A 20,900-nucleotide genomic window follows, 5' to 3' on the forward strand; every position below is an offset into this window, starting at 1 on the left:
TTAAGAATTGGATTGTAATTTTCAAATTTTTTAAGGAATATGGTATATTTTGCGAAAAGATTTTTGTCATAGTTGGTCTCCGAAATCGACATTTTAATTAAAATAGTCTTTAAAATAGCAAATTCGTCAATTTAATTCTTGAAATTGTGTCGCACAAATTAATTTAGTTATTCCGTTAAATTTTTTTCCGTGATAAAAACCTTGCGAAAATTGTAATTCAATCCGGTAACTTGGGAAAATAAATTCAATCTGGCAACTCCAAGTCAATTGCTCACTCTGGTGATGCACTTCGACTCAATCACGTCCATCCCGATCATACGGTCATCGCCATCTCGCCCAACACTCAGGTGACGCAATTGCATTCGATCACGTCCGTCCAATTCCAATCTGACGACTACAGTCACCCAGAACAAGAATTATCAAAATAAAATAAAATTCGTCCTCTCTCTCTCTCTCTCTCTCTCTCTCTCTCTCTCTATAGATACAAAACATACATCGAGCTCTGGAGGTAAGTTTTGGATGCATTAGTGAGAAATTCGGATCCCCTTACTCACTGATCGGATCTAAGGTACGATTCTCTTGCAATTAGGGTTACGATTCAGATCTTTTCCCAATTTTGCTCTCTAGGATTTGCGTTTTGATGAATTTGTGGTCTGTTTGGTTGCCGAGAAACTGCGGGAAAATTGAATCTAGTTATCTTTTCCGTTTTTTTGATGTGATTCGATTGGTTGCAGTGATCGCGGTGGTGAAAGATGTTGACCAAGTTTGAAACGAAGAGTAACAGAGTGAAGGGGCTGAGCTTCCACACTAAGAGGCCGTGGATCCTCGCGAGTCTTCACAGTGGTGTGGTCCAGCTATGGGACTACCGTATGGGGACGCTCATTGATCGATTCGACGAGCACGATGGGCCTGTTCGCGGCGTCCACTTCCACAAATCTCAGCCCCTCTTTGTGTCTGGAGGTACCAAATTCATATCTGAATTATTAATAATTTTTTTTTAGTTTTGTTTGGATTTGATGCATTTGTTTTTCGCAATTAGATTTAGTAGTTTTTGTATATGGTTTGATTAGATGTAGGTTGAAGGTAACTGTGAATACGAAATTGAAAGCGTAATTTGAATTTGTTTTGAAGACAATTGAAATTGACATAAACTTAGCCGAGTGCTTGTCCGGAATGCTTTACTAGTGGATGATTTGTAAAGTCCAAATTGATGGAGTACCGAATTATGATTATTTCACTTGGCAATTATGCAGTGTATATGTCCGAAAGTTGCCAAGGTTTATCAAATTGCAAGATTGATTTTGAGATGGAATTGTTTTTACCAATACCTTCTCGGGAATGATGATGTCGGAGTCATTATTTAGAGAGAGAATTTGTTGTCACTTTGAGTACTAGTAGTGCAAGATCATGATGTTGGAAACTAGAACTAACGAAAGGACTAATAGTGAAACAAAAATTGAAGAATATGCAATCTCTTTTCTCTGTTGTTTTTTCACCGATGTTACTATCTTATGGAAGATATTTATATTTACTATTCACCCCTGGAGAAAGGGATTTTTCTCCGTGTATTTATCAGAAATTCATCTAATGTGTAGATTGTACAGTTCATATGTTAATCTAGCTGTGTTGCATTTTTACAGGGGATGATTATAAGATTAAAGTTTGGAACTATAAGATGCATAGGTGTCTTTTTACTCTTCTCGGGCACCTTGATTATATCCGTACGGTGCAGTTTCACCATGAGTACCCATGGATTGTGAGTGCCAGCGATGACCAGACTATTCGTATATGGAACTGGCAGTCACGTACTTGTATTTCAGTGTTGACAGGGCACAATCATTATGTCATGTGTGCCTCATTCCATCCTAAAGAGGACCTTGTTGTATCTGCCTCTCTAGATCAGACTGTCCGTGTTTGGGATATTGGTTCCCTGAAAAAGAAGACCGTATCTCCCTCAGATGACATTCTGCGACTAAGTCAGATGAACACAGATCTTTTTGGCGGTGTTGATGCTGTTGTTAAGTATGTCTTGGAAGGGCATGATCGTGGTGTCAATTGGGCTTCATTCCACCCCAACCTGCCTCTGATTGTCTCAGGAGCAGATGATCGGCAAGTTAAATTGTGGCGGATGAATGGTATCATAATAATTACTTTCCTTGTCAATGTATATTTGCCTGCTCTGTTTGGGGAAGACACCTTATTAATTCAAATTTTCACAAGATTCGTGGGCTGTTTAACAAATAATTTTACCTTGTAAGTCTCATAGGAGTCCAAGGAACAATTTCTTTTGAGAATAAATTTTGTTCATTTGTAATACAGAGGCACAGCTTTGGTTACTTTAAGGTTTTTTAGTCCTCAGAAGATTATAGTGCTTCTGAATAATATTTCGATTGTGTAGGGGATAGACTTGTTTGAGTTACTGATTCAATCTGTTCATTTTGTATTCAGATACAAAGGCTTGGGAAGTGGATACCTTGAGAGGGCACATGAATAATGTTTCATGTGTCATGTTTCATGCCAAACAGGACATAATTGTATCTAACTCGGAGGACAAAAGTATACGTGTCTGGGATGTAACAAAGCGGACTGGCATTCAAACTTTCCGAAGAGAGCATGACCGTTTTTGGATTCTTTCATCTCACCCTGAAATGAATCTGTTGGCAGCTGGTCATGACAGTGGCATGATTGTATTTAAGCTAGAGAGGGAACGACCAGCCTTTGCAGTGAGTGGTAATTCTCTGTTCTATGCTAGAGATCGCTTTTTGCGGTACTATGAATTTTCAACCCAAAGAGACACACAAGTTATTCCCATTCGACGCCCTGGTTCCACCACTTTAAATCAAAGTCCAAGGACTCTTTCGTACAGTCCTACAGAAAATGCAGTTCTTATTTCCTCAGACTTGGATGGGGGATCTTACGAATTGTATATGATATCCAAAGACAGCATGAGTAGGGGTGATAGTCTACAAGATGCAAAGAGAGGTGTTGGAGGTTCAGCTGTGTTTATTGCACGGAATAGATTCGCCGTGCTTGACAAAAGCAAAAACCAAGTCTTGATTAAGAATATGGCAAATGAGGCTGGTAAACAGATACCCCTTCCTTTTGCTGCTGATGCCATATTCTATGCTGGAACAAATAATTTGCTGTGTAGAGTTGAAGACAAAGTGGTTATATTTGATCTGCAGCAGAAGATTATTCTTGGTGAAATTCAAACCTCCTTCATCAAGTATGTTGTTTGGTCCAATGACATGGAATGCGTTGCCTTGCTCAGCAAGCATGCCATTATCATTGCCAGCAAGAAGCTTGTGCACCAGTGCACTCTTCATGAGACAATTCGTGTAAAGAGTGGTGGCTGGGATGACAATGGTGTTTTCATTTACACGACTCTAAATCACATAAAATATTGCCTCCCAAATGGAGACAGTGGAATAATCAGAACCCTAGATGTTCCTATTTACATTACAAAGGTTTCTGGAAATACTATCTTTTGCTTGGATCGGGATGGGAGAAACAGGGCCATAGTTATTGATGCTACGGAATACATTTTCAAGCTATCCCTATTGAAGAAGAGATATGACCATGTAATGAGCATGATAAGGAACTCACAGCTATGTGGGCAGGCAATGATTGCTTATCTGCAACAGAAGGGGTTCCCTGAAGTTGCCCTCCATTTTGTGAAAGATGAAAGAACCAGATTCAATCTGGCTCTGGAGAGTGGGAATATTCAAATTGCAGTTGCATCCGCTACAGCAATTGATGAAAAAGACTACTGGTATAGGTTAGGGGTGGAGGCTCTTCGCCAAGGCAATGCGGGTATCGTGGAGTATGCCTACCAGAAGACTAAAAATTTTGAAAGGCTGTCTTTCCTTTATCTCATTACTGGTAATATGGAAAAACTGTCCAAGATGCTGAAAATTGCTGAGGTTAAGAATGATGTTATGGGTCAGTTCCATAATGCACTGTATCTAGGTAATGTCAAGGAGCGTATTAAGATCTTGGAGAATGTTGGCCACTTGCCCCTTGCTTACATCACAGCTTCAGTTCACGGCCTACACGATGTTGCTGAAAGGCTATCTGCAGAGTTGGGAGAAAATGTTCCAACTTTGCCGCAGGGGAAAGTGCCCACTCTTTTAATGCCCCCTAACCCAATTATGTGTGGCGGTGATTGGCCTCTTCTTAGAGTCATGAGAGGTATTTTTGAAGGTGGATTGGATAATGTTGGCAGGGGAGTGGTGGATGAAGAGGATGAAGCTGTTGATGGTGATTGGGGTGAGGAGCTGGACATGGTTGACGTTGCTGGCTTGCAAAATGGAGATGCCACTGCAGGATTAGAAGATGAGGAAATGGGTGAAGGACATGAGGAAGAGGAAGGATGGGACCTTGAAGATTTGGAGCTCCCCCCTGAAGCTGACACACCAAGGGCTTCTGTAAATGCTAGTTCATCGGCTTTTATTGCTCCAACTACTGGCATGCCTGTAAGCCAGATTTGGATCCAGAGATCATCTCTTGCTGCTGAACATGCAGCAGCTGGCAATTTTGACACTGCAATGCATTTACTGAAAAGGCAACTTGGATTCAAAAACTTTGTTCCTTTAAAACCCATGTTTCTTGATCTTCACACTGGCAGCCACAGCTATCTACGTGCCTTTTCATCTGCTCCAGTAATATCTCTGGCGGTTGAGCGCGGGTGGAATGAATCTGCTACCCCGAATGTGAGAGGTCCACCAGCACTTGTGTTCAATTTTTCCCAGTTGGAAGAGAAACTGAAAGCTGGTTACAAGGCTACCACAAATGGGAAGCTCCCCGACGCTCTTAAGATCTTTCTGAGCATTCTTCACACAATTCCTTTGATTGTTGTTGATTCTAGGAGGGAAGTTGATGAAGTCAAGGAGTTAATTATAATAGTCAAAGAGTATGTTTTGGGATTACAAATTGAGCTGAGGAGAAGGGAAACAAAAGATGATCCAAAACGGGAGCAGGAGCTTGCAGCTTATTTCACACACTGCAATCTTCAAACGCCTCACTTACGGCTTGCCTTGATTAGTGCACTGACTGTTTGCTACAAGGCAGGGAACATTGCCACCGCAGCTAACTTTGCCAGGCGGCTGTTGGAAACCAACCCCACCAATGAGAGTCAAGCAAAGAAAGCTCGGCAAGTGCTGCAGGCTGCAGAAAGGAATATGACTGATAAATCTCAACTGAACTATGATTTCAGAAACCCATTTGTGATTTGTGGGGCAACATATGTACCAATTTACCGAGGACAGAGGGACGTCTCGTGCCCATATTGTAGCTCACGGTTTGTGGCAACTCAAGAAGGGCAGTTATGTACTGTTTGTGATCTTGCAGTGGTTGGGGCAGATGCTTCTGGGTTGCTATGTTCTCCTTCTCAGGTTCGATAATCAAGCTCACTAAGAAGGATTCATCCTTTTGGAAGCGGAAGTGGTCATATCAGTTGACCAAATCTGTCAGTTAATTGGTAAGAAATATTACATAGAGTTCAACTTTCAAACGGATTGTTTGTGATTTGTTGGATCCATTGATGAAAGTCGATGGTGTTAAAATTGTGTGTGAAAATAGTCTCCTTATTTGTGTTGTATCCGTTTCATGTCTCCTTTTCTCCTTTCTTGTCTCGTTTAGGCTGGCTGCTTTCTTTAGTGAGAGGATCATGGACTAATTTATGCGTGTTATTTTCAGCTTATCACATTCGTTCTCATATGCTGGTTTGTGGCGTTGGTGTGGTGTTATATCCTGTTGTGTTGTAATAAGTAGTGTGATGTTTTAGTTCTGTTCTCTTCTGTTTTTTCCGTTTCTTAATTTTAAGGTAGATGTAGAGGAGTGCAGTCCTTTTCTGCACAACCGGGGTTTTTCCTGATACGTTAGTAATATATGCAGTCCCACTAGGTGTTCCTTGTGGCGTGCGTGTAATTTTATCTCTTGACATTGCTTTCTTGCAAAACCAATTTATTTCGACATTAATTTTCACTCTTGGTCATTCCATAATACTAAACGAAACTGCTCATTCTTCAAAGTTCAAAACGTAAACTTAATCGTGTGCATTCTTTTCTGTTTTTTGCAGACAATGACGAGCTAGAGAAGGGGCGGTTGTCTTGTTTTTGTCAACATTGGTGATATCTTGTTTTTCCGACCGAAGGCAAATGCAATGGTGTATTTACTCCTAGACAACATTTAAATCTTACAACTTTGAGCAAAATTTTGTTTTGATTGAAATGGTTTTGTAGTATTAAAGTGGAGTATCGCGTTGCGCTCACAGTTTTTGAAGGTATAGTTACTTTTAAATGTCCAGGATTACAGTTACAGTTTGTTCTTATGATATAAATCGTAATCGTATTTGAAATATAATTGTTTTAGCACAAGCCATCTTTTAACTTATTTTATTTGCCGCTTTGACGCGGATGGGGGTGGCCAGGGCCCTCTTGCTTCCAAATCCGAATCTCCAATTCCCGTATTTTAGAGTAGTTTAGATATCTCACGTAGCATCTAATGCTACTAGGATTTTCTTACGTAGCATAGCATCCATGTTCAGCCAAGACAATGCCCTTTGCACCATCGGATAAGTACTCGGGCTTGGAATTTGAGGCGGCTAGCGAAAATGGTGTCGTGGGTTTTCAAGAGTAGCTCTGCGGCTTGGGGGACGATGGTGGTTTTGGTGCCTAGGCGAATGGACGTTATAGGTCCATATTTTTTGGCTAGGCGTCGGAGGGCTTACCTATTATATGAACGTTACCAATGATCGGTAGTGTCGTAGGGCCAACCGGCAGTTTTCGGTGATTTGGACTCCGGAATCCAGAGATTAGGATGTGAACGAGAGAACAAAGGAAGCTAAAAAAGAGGAAGACGGCTATTGCTAATAGAGTAATCGTATGGGACTCAAAGGAGGTGTCAAATATGTGTATATATACAGCCAGAACAAATCGGGGATATAACAAAAATTTTTGTCATTTGATAAACTGGTTATTTTGAAGACAACATACTTGGTGCAAAACTGAGTGCAATAGTATTCTAGGATTTATACAACCGACCCTACTTAGTGCGATAAGACTTGATGGTGGTGGTGGTTGTTGTTAAACTAGTTAAATTACGAAACCCTACCAGTTGTGTTAGATTACATTTTGTTTATGGTCCTTTTGAATGATTGGAACAGTGTCATGAATATGATGATGGATCTCAATAAAGTCATCGATTATCTTATTTAGGTTTGGCGATCTAACGTAACAAATGGGATCAAAAAAAGAAAAATAGGTACTTCATTATTTAGTATATGTATATATAAATTACAAAATATATATAATAAATTACATAATTGGATTAAGGTACATAAATTGTAAAATAAAATAACATAGATTATTCATCCAAGTATTCAACAAGTCGCTTATGATTTATTATAAAAAATGAAACACAAAATAATAGTTATCATATTTTGTTAGTGAGAGTCCCGACCAAGGTAGGCTAGGTGCCATTTTTTAATTTTCAAACGTCGAAGGTATGCTCAAAGGAACCTAGATAGCACTGGGCGAGAATTTTTAGAACAATAGTACATACACACCATAAGCAAAACCAAATCTCTATGAATGTCAATTGTGTAGGCGATATGTGGGCACGACAAGCAAGTGTTTGGTTTTAGACAGCGACAGGCCAAAAGTCTCAGTCATGTCCAACTCGTTAGGGAGGAGGCCACTTGGGAGATCAAAATTGAAGCAGTGGACCAAATTTGCCAGAGCTAGACGAACCGTGGTTAACCCTAGTTGCATGGCAGGGCACCCTCTTCTTCCGGACCCAAATGGTAAAAGCTGGAAGTCATGCCCCTTAAGGTCAACGTCACTGTCATTAAACCTTTCAGGGTAAAACTCTTCCACGTTATCTGACCATACACTTGGATCTCTCCCAATCGTCCAGATGTTCACAAAGATGGTGGATTTCTTGGGTATATGATATCCATCAACCGTGATGTCCTCCATGGATGCATGTGGAATCAGCAACGGTGCTACCGGATGTAGCCTAAAGCTCTCTTTGACAACCTTGTTCAAGTAGGCCAACTTTGGCAAATCGCTCTCCTCCACCGTTCTATCCATTCCGATCACGGTTAGGAGCTCTTGTTGGAGAAGCTTCATTACCCTAGGATGCCTCAAGAGTTCGGCAAGGTTCCAAACAATCGCGGTCGCTGACGTGTCAAAGGCACCCGAAATCATGTCCAGTAAGATGGCTTTCACATTAGTTCGGTCGACTACGTAGACTTGCTCGTCGTTAGGGTTTAATGGTTGGTTCATCAATGAAAGCAGCATCTCCACAAAGTCCTTATGATTTTGAGGGCGGCCTTGTAGTTGCTCACTTTTAGAAACTTGTTCGTGTTCCCCAATTATCTTCTCCAGAAGTTGGTCGATTGTCTTGCTAAGTCTCTTCATGCGCTTGTTCAATCCCTGAGAAGGAGATCATGCAATGATGAATCGATGATACCGACCTATTGCATGATATATGAACGACATACGTGTACAAAGCATCGCATTTTGTGTTTGTGTAAATGGGAACGAACCTATTAATGCAATATTTCAGAAGTTCCTTATTTTTATCTTCATATTAAAAAATTTAGCAGTCACATAGTATTATCCGTCACTCTTAAGTAAAAAGTCTTTAAGTTTGAAATTCGCGCTCAAAAATTTTCTTTACTATTAGAGGAACAAATATGGTAACCTAAAAGGACACGTACACTTATATTACCATGCTATCATCAGTTCATATTTCATGTCTATTAAAAGAAATGAACACACACATGTATACCTGAATATCAAATGGACTGAGGAAAGGAACATAATCACCAATGTTGACTGCCCCTGTCAACAACATGATCTCCTCAATAATTCCCTTAACATCAAACGTATCATCATTTTTGCTTCCCAACACCATCCTATACGTTATGTCCTCAATAAGCTCACCGACCTTCTCACTAAGATCCACCACTTCTCCAGCCTTTGCGGCCTTCTTCAGCGACTGCACCAACAACCCGATCTCCTCCCTCCTCAGCGGAGCAAAGCCCTCGATTTTTGACGGACAAAGAAGCTGAAGTGTGCACAGCTTCCTAATATGGCGCCAGTACGGACCGTATTCACTAAAACCCATACCCTTTGTGCCATACGACAAGTAGTCCGATGATTGGACTTTGGGGCGACTAGCGAAGATGGTGTCATGGGTTTTAAGGAATAGCTCGGCAACTTTGGGGGACGAGACCACTATGGTGGTTTTGCTGCCTAGACGCATGGACATTATAGGTCCATACTTTTTGGCCAAGTGTTGGAGGCTGCGGTGTGGGAGGTTGCCTAGCATATGAAGGTTACCAATGATTGGCAGCGCCCAAGGGCCAGGAGGCAGTTTTTTTGGGTGTTTAGATCTTGAGATTATGTGGATGAGAGAGCAGAAGAAGGCAAGAAAGACCAGGAGAAGGATGGGACTCATTCTCGCTGTCTATGTGATAACTGAGATTTGGACATTAATTTGCTATATATATATATATATATGCAGGAGAGGTGTTTGATCGATATATACAAAACATATATCTAAACTCTCGGAAATTAATAATTCTGAGTTTGCCGTCGGTTTTCATCTAGAGAGATTCAACAGCTGATTTCATTTACGATATATTTTTTGGTCAACAGCGGCCGAGTTGAACTAAACCCTAGAATAAATGGAGTCAAACAATGCAGGAGGAAAATGGGTGTGTCCCTTTTTAAGTATATTTTTGTTTGACATTGGTAGTGGGAGGGAAAAATTGATCGGTTCTGGGTGGAAGGGCAAATAATTTTGCAAATAGTCAACTACGATTTATTTTTTCTTGTTTATTTAATAAATTCTCCTAAAAGTTATTTCTCATGATAGCAATGTCAGAGTTGAGTGGATTTTACGGCTAAATTTAAAAAAAAAAATGTTCAATAGGCAAAAGAAAAAAAAAACTATAATTTATTTTTGAGTATATGCAAGACAAATTATTTTCATGAAGATAGAAGTATTAATTAATGTATTCAAAGAGAGAGAACTTTGGACGTACAAAATCTTCCCACTATGATATTATAATTTATACCAAAATAAGTCATATACGACGAACTTGATATGTCACCATATATACCCTTTTTATATACAACTAGCCAGGATTGGGGACACCCATTTTAACACACGTTTGGAAACTTTTCATAGTAGTTCTCGTTCGTAACTTTTTAGGAAATCGAAATGTCTTTGTTTCAATTCTTCATCCACAAGTCATTTTTGTAAAAAATTAGATAAATAAAAAACCAATAAGACATTTATTTGTAGTGATAAAATAGACGAATATGGTTCTACAAAGAAAACTTAAAGACTCTTAAAAAAAAAAAAAAAAAAAATAAACACCTAAAGACTACCATTAAATCTAATAGTTATATGGTTTCAAATTTAGGTGACTTTTAATAGAGATAATCTTTAAGAGAAGATTTAAAAGATAAACAGATGGGTCGTTGAAATAAATTATGAACTGACCTCAATAAAAAAGTGTCCATTTTGTCCATAATATATTAAAATTGCATGGTCCCGGATACCGTGTAACTAATTTCAAAAGACATTTAATTTGGGATAGTTTAGTTGCAATTCTTGGCCTAGTTTAGTTGCAGTTCTTGGCCCCTAATTGTTATGCATTTTAGGTTTTGAATTGAAGTCCTTCTCCTACCACATAATAATAAAAGAGATGCAATAATACATACCAATAGAGACTCAAACCGTTATTTTGCTTCATTTACACTACCAATTCAATTATTCAAAATTGCTTATAGGTTTCAACCAAAAAATAATAATAGTAATTGCTTATGGATGCATTCTAGATTATTAAAAAAATGGGATCTTTTTATTTTTATAAATATGAGTAAAAAAATTTGGGTACATATTACATGCATATAAAAAATTGGTAAATTTTATTTAAAAAAAGGTCCATTTTATACATTAAAAAAAAACAATGGGTACATTTTAGATTAAAAAAAAAAAGATTTTACATTAAACAATGGTTGCATTTTACATAAAAAAAGGGTATATTTACAAAAAAAAAATGTTTATTTTACATATAACAAGTGGAACAGTTTTGAAGAAATATGGGTACATTATAAATAATAATGGGTAAAAAAAAAAGGTTGAAAAAATTATTTAGTACAAATAAAAATTTAAAATATAAAAAATATGGGTGCAAATTAAAGCTGGAAAGAAAATTGGTACAAATTAAAAAAAAAAAAAAAGTTGCAAATTAAAAATGGCTACAATCTAAGAATAGAAATATATGATACAAAGTTTAGTCATAAATATAAATATATCAAATGTAACGTTCATATCACTAAACAAACATATTTGGAAATAAAATTTAATTATCTTGACATGTATATATTTCACTATTGAAAAAATCACATTTATTAAAACTTCAGGACCATGATAAAAAATTGAAAAGCAATAAGGTTTTAATCAATGGACTGAGAACCTTATTTTTTTTTTTATTTTTCATGGGAGATAAAAGAAATTTCGTGAATGGAATATTTTCTTGTTTGGATTTTATATTAACCCAAGTTAAGAAGTATTCATTACATCAATGGCTTTCGTCCATGGCATATAGGAGTTACAAATCCTAAAAGGTTAAGGAGGAAGATGGATCGATTTTCACTTAGCGAAATTCCTGAGAAAAATGGAAGCTAAGATCAATTTTGACATTGCAAAATTCCTTTAGTTAAACTATTTGATATATATTTTTTCTTTTTTTTTTTACAAATTCTTTTAAGCTAATAATTTAGTTAAGGCCTTTAGATTTAAGCACATTCAATATATACATACATACGTACATACACACACACACATATATATATATATATATATATATTTGTGTGCATATATTTAGGGGATGAAAAAGTTGGTGGAAATTGGAAAGGATGTGGAAGAATTAAATACAAATGGTTCATGAGATGAACATTAAAACCTAAAAATTGATAACAATTTTAAGTAATTTTTTTTTTTTTAAATTTAAAACTTTGTCACAGTGATCACTTTCCAAACCGTCTTCAGTCTGCTTTGCCTGCTGAGGCTCTGGCTATTTAGGTATCGTTTGGTATGCAGACGGGACGGGACGGAACGGAATGGGACGGGACGGAACGGGACAGGACGGAACGGAACGGAGCGGGAGCAAAGATGCCCTCGGATGGAAACAAGGAGGAAGAAGAAGGAGACGGAGAGGTTATAATTTTGTGTTCCACGGATGTGGAATGAGTCGTTCCAGGGGGTGAGGTGGAACGAAAATTCACCCAAAACTCGTCCTGTGGAACAGCTCGTTCCACTCGTTTTAGGCGCACCAAACGTGAGACGGAACGCCTTGTCCCACTCTGTTCCGTCCCGTCCCACGTACCAAACGGTACCTAAAGGAAGGGGCCCAATTGCTAGTAGATTTAAAGTCGTCAGCCGCCGCAGTGATTGAAAGTGATTCCTTGATGTGCATGTCCGCGTTGAAACTGAAGGAGACAAATCTCCGCGGTTGGCCCAGTGCTTAATGATGCGAGGTACTTCGTAGAGAAGTGCCACGGCCACCGCTACCGCCTTTCGTCATCACCACCCACCATCACGAATGCTGCCGCCTCCACCTGCGCTAGTAACATTCTCTAACTTATTATCTTCCACAAATATATTAATGATCTAGATACACGTTAAATTTCGTATTTGAATTTCTTTATTTATAAAGTTAACCAAACAAAAAATTTACAAATTTTAGAATATAAATTCCATAATTTTAACATTCCCTTGAAATTTTAAATTTCCTCATAATCCAATATAGTGGAGGATAGCTAAATCCTCACGAGTGCTAGGATTAACATCTCACCACAGCCGTTTCTGACTTTTTTGGGTTATGTGCGAATTCAAAAAATCTTCTTTATTTAAAATAATAATGATAATTTGGACAATATATTCATACATAATTCAACAATCAATATTCAAACTTCATTGAAATAAGCATCTCATTCTTACTAATTGAATAATTTCTAATTGCCATGAAATTGTGATTTAAGGTTATCCATTTAAAACAAAAAGAGCATGATTAAAAAAGAGATACATAAATATGCTTATGGTTGTGAAAAAAAAGTAATACGCTTAGTTTTTTTTTTTTTTTTTTTTTTTTTGTATTGCTAGAGAAAAATAGAAAAAAGTAATACACAAGTTTTTGTTATTGTTAGAGAAAATAGAAAAATTAATATTTTAAAGACTAGTTTGGGGTTGCTGCGTTTTTTAAAGGCTCATTCTATTGCTGCGTGTTTTTTTTTAATGAAAAAGAAAATGAGGGTAGGGTTGTTAATATACAATTTTCCTTAAATGATATTATTCACTTGCCTTCAATAAAAAAAAAAGGTTGACAAAAAAAAAATTATAGAAGTATGTGTAGAGTTGTTTCTGCTGTTTTGAACTCAAAATTTTGAAAAAAAAAAACACTTTTTTTTTTTATCTACCAAACACAATTAAGGCCCCAACGTTAAAAAAACTGCTTTTGAAAAAAAAATAAAATTAAACAACCCCAAACCAGCCCTAAGTATAGGCTCCACTTAATCAATTGCAATATAAATAAAATCATATGATAATGATTTTTCTTTTCAATTAAAACTTTTTTTATTAAAAATTTATACTCATATGTAACATATAAGAGGATAAAAAATTTTGATTGCACACCGCACGTTGCTACTCATCGCAACAACATTTCTTCTTATATGGCCACGCTTACTGATGGGAGCAGGGTAAAGGTGGTGAAACATTATGGCTGCGGACAATGGTGAAGCCAGAAATTCTCGGGAGGAGGGGCAAAATTTAAAAAATTTAGGGTCCCGAAAAAATGTGAACATTCATTCAAGGCCTAAGTTCAGGATTTGCAAGAAGATTATTTGAATTACCCGTAATATTCATAGGAGAATTTGCACTAACCGAAATATTCAAAAGAGGATTTGGACTACTCAAAATAGTCGAAGGAGGGTTTGAACAACAATATTATTTGAGGGATGATTTAGCACCGTTTCTTGTTGTATCGTTCTATTACTTAATTGTATAATTAGAAAAGTTTTAAAAGATGATGGACATGACTTTACACTTAGGCAAGGACCTAGGCAAATTTGAATAAATTTATTATAGACCGTATAAATAATTGTCTATTTATTATATAGGTTATAATATCCAAAAAATATTGTCAAATTTTCTTTATTACTTTGTTGAATTTGATGGTAAGAGAAAAAAAAAACAAGTAATTACGAGTTCGTAATATTTTACAAATTATTTTTTGAAGCTCGCATAAATTTATAGTGAGTTTTAAGATAAATAACAGTGTTAAACAAGTGGCTTAAAAAATATTGGAAGAGTGGTCAAATTAATTGGACAATAATTAAAAAGTAAAACAAATTCCAATATAAATCAGTTAGGTGGGGCAATTTGATTGGCCAATATTTAAAAAAAAAAAATTGTAATTCTCAAAAGTCACGTGGTGTGGGATGGGAGAGAAGAAAGTCTCTCTTTTTTTTTTTTTGGTAAACGAGTCTCTTTCTTCTTCCTTTCTCTTCTTCGTTAGAAACAAACCAGAACTTCATTTCCAGTCTCTAGAAGCTGCAAAATGCAGATCTTCGTTCCTCCTTTCTTTGGCCTAGGTTTTTCTTTTTTTGGAAAAAAAGAGAGCTCGTAATTAGCCTGTGCTGCGATAGAGCAGGGAAACCCAAAAATCCAGAAAACCAGATGGAATTTCATCACTTCCGACTAGACCGAAGGGGTGGAGCCACCACTTCTAGGCTTGATTTACGACGAGGGAAGGGGCAGCAGTCACTCCTTGTCCTCACATAGCTTCGCCACTGGCTGCGGATGGGGACAAGTTACCAAGGGAAGAGGGGGCTGGTGGGGTTGCTTTTTTATGAAAAATATACAGATGCTGGATACAATTGATACCTTTCTCAATATTTTATCAAATATGAAAACTAATCAACATATCCAATTATCCTTCTATTTTTTACTTTTTAGAGGTTCTCCGCTTCTCCTTTACTTTATATAAGATTATTTTAACTACTAATTGATTTGTCACTTTGACCTTATTGCTTACAATTGCAATAGACAATTTATTTTCACCCATGGTCATTGCCGGATACACAACAAATGGGTGAATGTCTAATTAATTAGTCTCTAGCCAGTAAGTTGGTACGACGAGCAAGTGTTGGGCTTTTGACGGCGCTATGCCGAACGTCTCAGCCATGTCCACATCTTCAGGTAGGAGGCCACTCGGGAGGTGTTAGATCCCACATCATCCAGAGGAGAGGATCCTTTATGCCTTTTATGTATATGCCTACCTCCATATAGCACAAGGCCTTTTGGGAACTTATTGGCTTCAGATTCCATCTGAACTCCAAAGTTAAACGAGTTCAGGTGAGAGTATTCCCATGATGGGTGACCCACTAGGAAATTCTCATGTGAGTTCCCAGAAACAAAACCGTGAGGACGTGGTCAAGGCCCAAAGCAGATAATATCGTGCTACGGCGGAGTCGAGCTGGGATGTGACAGGAGGTCCCAGTTAAAGCAGTGGACCAAGTTCGCCAAAGCCAGCGAACTGTGGTTAACCCTATCCGTCTACCAGGGCACCCTCTTCAGCCGGACCCGAAAGGTAGAAGCTGGAAGTCATGTCCCAAGACGTCAACGTTGCTATTTATAAACATTTCAGGGTAAATTTGTTGCACATTATCCGACCAAACATTGAGATCTTTCCCAATAGCCCCAGTGTTTATTAGGATTCTCAATTTCTTAGGTATGTAATATTTATCGATTGTAATGTCCTGCATGGATTCACGAGGGATTAATAACGGTCCAGCTGGGTGTAGTCTAAAGCTCTCAATGACCAACATATTTAAGTAACTCAACCTTGGTAAATCGAACTCTTCCACCATCTGGTTCATCCCGATCATAGTTCGAAGCTCTTGTTAGAGATGCTTCATGGGTGTCCCAGGACGTCAACGTTGCTATTTATAAACCTTTCAGGGTAAAATTGTTGCACATTATCCGACCAAACACTGGGATCTCTCCCAATAGCCCAAGTGTTTATTAGGATTCTCGATTTCTTAGGTATGTAATATTCATCGATTGTAATGTCCTGCATGGATTCACAAGGGATTAGTAACGGTCTAGCTGGGTGTAGTCTAAAGCTCTCAATGACCAACATATTTAAGTAACTCAACCTTGGTAAATCGTTCTCTTCCACCATCTGGTTCATCCCGATCACAGTTCGAAGCTCTTGTTGGAGATGCTTCATTACCCTTGGGTGTCTCAAGAGTTCTGCGAGGCTCCAAACGATTGCATTAGATGAAGTGTCGAATGCACCCATAATCATGTCGATTAAGATGGCTTTCACATTTGTTCGGTCAATCTTGTAAGCTTGCTTGTCTTTAGGGTTTAATGATTGATTCATTAGTGAGAGCAGCACGTCCACAAAGTCTTTATGATGACGATACTGGAATTGCCCACACTTAGAAACCTGTTCATGTTCTCCAATTATCTTTTCGAAAAGTTGGTCGGCTGCCGCCGTAGTTCTCTTCGCGCGTTTGGTTGATCCCTGAGATGAAGAAAAGTTGGTCGGGTGATATGACTAGCAGTAGCTATTAGACGAGTGACTAAAATGAAAACTAACTTTTATCCACATTATCACTCAATATTAATGACATCATCACTTAATACCGGAATATCATCACTTTACTCTTACTGTCACAACAGATGTTTAATTTTCAAAACATTAGGTAATTATTTAGAATATTTAAAAAGTTGAGGACAATTTGGAATCATCTCTAAGGGTGCGTTTGTTTGGGCTCACTAGCATTCACTAGACTGGATTAGATTAAGTGGGAATGCAGTCCCGTGTTTGTTCCACGCCGGGACAAGCTTTAATGAGACTCGTCCCGACTAACTAAGACTAAGGGCTTCGCTAGAGGGTCTTAGCGAGACCCCCCAAAATCGGCCGGATTGCTAAGACTAACTCCTTGGTTGCACCTCTCTACTTGTTCCTCGTAAAATTCAAAACCCAGATCCCATGTACCAACTCTGCTTTGCTTCACCCCTCTCATTTACCATTTTCAAACCTAAATCCTTCAAAATTCGAAGACAAAAAAGGCAAAAAATTATGCACGCTTACCATTCTCAAAACCAGATCCAAACCCAAAATTCGATACAAAAATGAAAAAACAAAAAGCAAAAACAAAATTGATGTGCTTATGAAACGCATAGCAGTCGTCCAATCACACATGCATAAGAGCCGTTCTAATTACACATGCACTCCAGACTCCCTAATCGCAGACCATCGTTGTTGACACCGAAGAAGCAGAACGATGAGTAACCATATGACTCAAACTCTGATATAGGTTCTGATTTGCTAATTGCAACTTAGAGAAATTAGAAGAAAAAAAAAAAGAAAAAAAAAGGGAGATGAACGGAGAAAATAGGAAGAAAAAGGTGGAGATGAAAAGGGAGAGGGATAAACAAAAAGAAGGATTAGGACGGACAAACTTAGGGAAAAACAGAGGGAGTAGGGAGGAACAAGAGGGAGGGGACGGAGCAAAATTATGAAGGTGAGGGAAATGAACAGAAAATAAATATGAAAGGACTAGGGAGGATTCTAGAATGATAAAATATAGACAAAAGTAAGAATAAAATAATAATAAAATGAATTAATAATATAAAATAATAATTATAGTGAATTAAATAATATAATATTAGAATTTGTTATTTTTATTCTTAGTCCAACATTACACCAAACACTTCACTAAGTTAGTCTAACTTAGTATAGTCTAATTTAGTCCAGCTTAGTCCCAAAAGCTAATCCGGTCCGAGATAGTTCGACGCAACAAATGCACCCTAAGAGTACGTTAATGAACACTTAAGTAATAATTCAATCATCAACTTTTATGACATTTTGAGTACAAAATTTTATCTACAAATGTAATCTCTCTAGCATTACCCCACATCTAACGGTTTGGTAGTTATGCGTAATTAACCTTCAATAAAAGACATATATCATTGGCTAAATATACAAGGTTCTAAATGAAGTTATGCATTAGTCGGGCAGTGGATTGAAGCTTAGCTCCTAGGCGGACTAAGCAAATTTAAGTAAACTTATAGTGTATAGTATAGATAAATGCATGTTTATACTTAAAAAAATACATAATTGAGATACATAATGAGGGTTCATCCAAGTACCTCTTACAATATGTTAAAAACAATAAAATGAAAAATGATAGTCATATATTTTCTGTCAAAATGAGACTCACAACCTAAGTGGGTGCCTAAGCGGGTCTAGGCGGGCTTCTAGACTTGTTTATGCAAACCCTAGGGATTAATCGGAGCGGCGGTCAACCACCTAACGCTTAGGCGGTGCTACACGGAAATTTTTAGAACAGTGTAAATATATAGTCCTTTCATCTACGACATTAGAAATATTCAGGATAACAATTAAGTTGGTAAAGACTAAAGAGAAATATTTTTACCTGAAGATCAATGGACTAAGGAAAGGCACATAATCACCAATATTAAATGACCCTATCAAGGACACAATCTTCTCAACAATTCCCTTGACATCAAACAAATCATCATTTTTGCTCCCTAATATGATCCTATATATTATGTTCTCTACTAGCTCACCAACCTTAATTATTACTCATATCCACCACCTCACCTACCTTTGCAGCCTTCTTAAGCGACTGAACCAACAACCCCACTTCCTCCCTTCTCAACGGAGAAAATGACTCAATTTTTTACGGACAAAAAAGCTGCTGGGTGCAAAGCTTCCTTGCTTGCTGCCAATATGGACCATAGTCAGTTAGGGCCATGCCCTTTTGCACATAGGATAAGTGATCACAGACTTGGAGCGTGGGGCGGCTAGCGAAAACGCTGTCGTGGGTTTTCAAGAATAACTCTGCAACTTTGGGGGATGAAACCACTATGGTGGCTACGAAGCCTAGGTGTATAGACATTATAGGGCCATATTTTTCAGCCAAGTGTTGGTGGCTACGGTAGGGAAAGTTTCCTAGTATATGAAGATTACAATGATTGGTAGTGCTGTAGGCCCATGAGGCAGTATTCCTTGGTGTTTCGACCTTCGGAATCCAAAGGTTAGGATGTGGATGAGATACCAGAGCAAGGTAAGGAAGAGCATGAGGATGACCATTGCTGAAGGAGTCATTCTGGCTTTCTATTTGAGGGAAATGAGACATTTTCTCATGGACTCAAAGAAGGTGTTTGATGTGTATATATACATTAACCGGACAACAACTCTTTGCTTTACGTTAATGGTTTTGTTTAGCAATGACGTAGAATAAATGGCTGAATGGATTGAAGAGGGGTGTGTTGAGAATGAATACCACATTGATGGAAAGAGGGACCTTACATAGGCTTATAAAAGGTTGGGCTATTTCCCATATTGCCAATTGGTTTTTTGATTGAACCCCAACTTTCTTCATGGTAAGCAGGTTGTCTCATGTCTGAAGCCAAACATCCACAAGAGCTCCACATCACCCTATGATGTTGTCCACATGTTAGGCTTGAAAATTCGCCACACATGAGGGGCCGTGTTGAGAATGAGCCCCACATTGATGGAAGGAGGGACCTTGCATGGACTTATAAGAAGTTAGACTACTCTCTATATTGCCAATTGGTTTTATGGTGGAACCCCAACTTTCTTCATAATGGACCGTCGAAAGACAAAAGGAAGCCAAACAGTCACATGAGCTCCACGTCACCCCATTGTGTTGTCCACGTGTTAGGCTTGAAAATTCTTCACACATGAGGATGCGTGTTGAGAATAATGAGTCCCACATTGATGGGAGGAGGGACCTTGTATAGGCTTATAAGAAGCTGGGCTATTCCCTATATTGCCAATTGGTTAATGGTGGAACCCCAACTTTCTTCATCATGGACTGCCAAAAGACAAAAGAACGCAGTGTAAATTTGCAAATTTGGCGTCCACGCTCTGAATTGGGCATGTGATACATTTTTAGAAGGGGAACGACGCCACGGTTGAAACACATCACTTTGTGATTATATATGATGGATTTTGGCCATCCGATGTCGTTTTAGCCTCCAAAACTCAATTTAAAGTTCCGTAATAAAAATTAGACCTTTCGTTTTCATTCGATTAATGTTGTTTTTAATTATCAACATCTTTTGAGTTGTTCCAAGCGGTTCTATCTTTTATTTAAGTCATTGGATTACAAATTGTAATTATTCAATCATTAATCATTTTCAACCCTTTGGAATTTCTCTCAAATTTTTGGCGGACTCCAAACCTTAGTCTTTAATAGATTACTTTAGTAACCCTTTTGATTGCTTCATGCTGCGTGAACTAAGCCAAGTGTTCCGATAGATTTGGTATGTTGTCCTTTTGATTAGACTATATGTTATGGTGATAGGCGTAGGTACATTAAAATTGTGGACAAAAACTGAAACCTAATTTAGCTATCAAAAAGTCATCATCTATCGAAGGGTTTGGAATCCAATGCCAAGTTGGGTCAAACAATAGAGGTGAAACATGGGTTCTTTAATTATTCAGTATACTATAGCAGTATAGCTATGTGAAAAAACCAAATCACCATGAAGATATATATAACTTTGAAGAAAAATAAAAACCTAATGCCGTATAATGTTCATAGCTGATCAAATGGTGGATTAAGGGTCGTAGCAGTCCTGTATAATGTTCACAAACAACTTGTGCATTCAATCTTCATCCTTCAGGTGCACTACTTCTGATTCATTTTTCAGGAGTTTCTATTATCTTTCTATCATTTTGTGAAAAGAAAATACAATGATTGCGAATTAGCCATCTGCCATGCCTGTCGATTATTGTGGAACCG

At 37.9% G+C, this 20,900-nt stretch overlaps 2 protein-coding genes and 1 pseudogene across 2 annotated transcripts; 1 reads left to right on the top strand and 2 right to left on the bottom strand.

Moving 5' to 3' along the window:
* Nucleotides 1–224: 224 nt before the first annotated feature.
* Nucleotides 225–6,358, top strand: LOC137712782 (coatomer subunit alpha-1). The gene is made up of 5 exons (XM_068451943.2): nt 225–568; nt 735–960; nt 1,641–2,135; nt 2,449–5,479; nt 6,080–6,358. Exons 2-4 carry the CDS (start codon nt 753–755, stop codon nt 5,400–5,402), a joined length of 3,657 nt encoding a protein of 1,218 aa, XP_068308044.2. The 5' UTR covers nt 225–568; nt 735–752; the 3' UTR covers nt 5,403–5,479; nt 6,080–6,358.
* A 988-nt stretch (nt 6,359–7,346) lies between these two features.
* On the bottom strand, nt 7,347–9,501 carry LOC137711914 (cytochrome P450 CYP736A12-like). The gene is made up of 2 exons (XM_068451066.2): nt 8,797–9,501; nt 7,347–8,438 (listed from the first exon to the last, which is right to left on the bottom strand). Exons 1-2 carry the CDS (start codon nt 9,466–9,468, stop codon nt 7,596–7,598), a joined length of 1,515 nt encoding a protein of 504 aa, XP_068307167.2. The 5' UTR covers nt 9,469–9,501; the 3' UTR covers nt 7,347–7,595.
* Nucleotides 9,502–15,190: 5,689 nt separating this feature from the next.
* LOC137712413 (cytochrome P450 CYP736A12-like) lies at nt 15,191–19,237 on the bottom strand (annotated as a pseudogene).
* Nucleotides 19,238–20,900: the final 1,663 nt, after the last annotated feature.

The sequence above is a fragment of the Pyrus communis genome, chromosome 14 (assembly GCF_041283825.1).
Source record: "Pyrus communis isolate YQ-2024b chromosome 14, ASM4128382v1, whole genome shotgun sequence".
Classification (NCBI taxonomy): Eukaryota; Viridiplantae; Streptophyta; class Magnoliopsida; order Rosales; family Rosaceae; genus Pyrus; species Pyrus communis.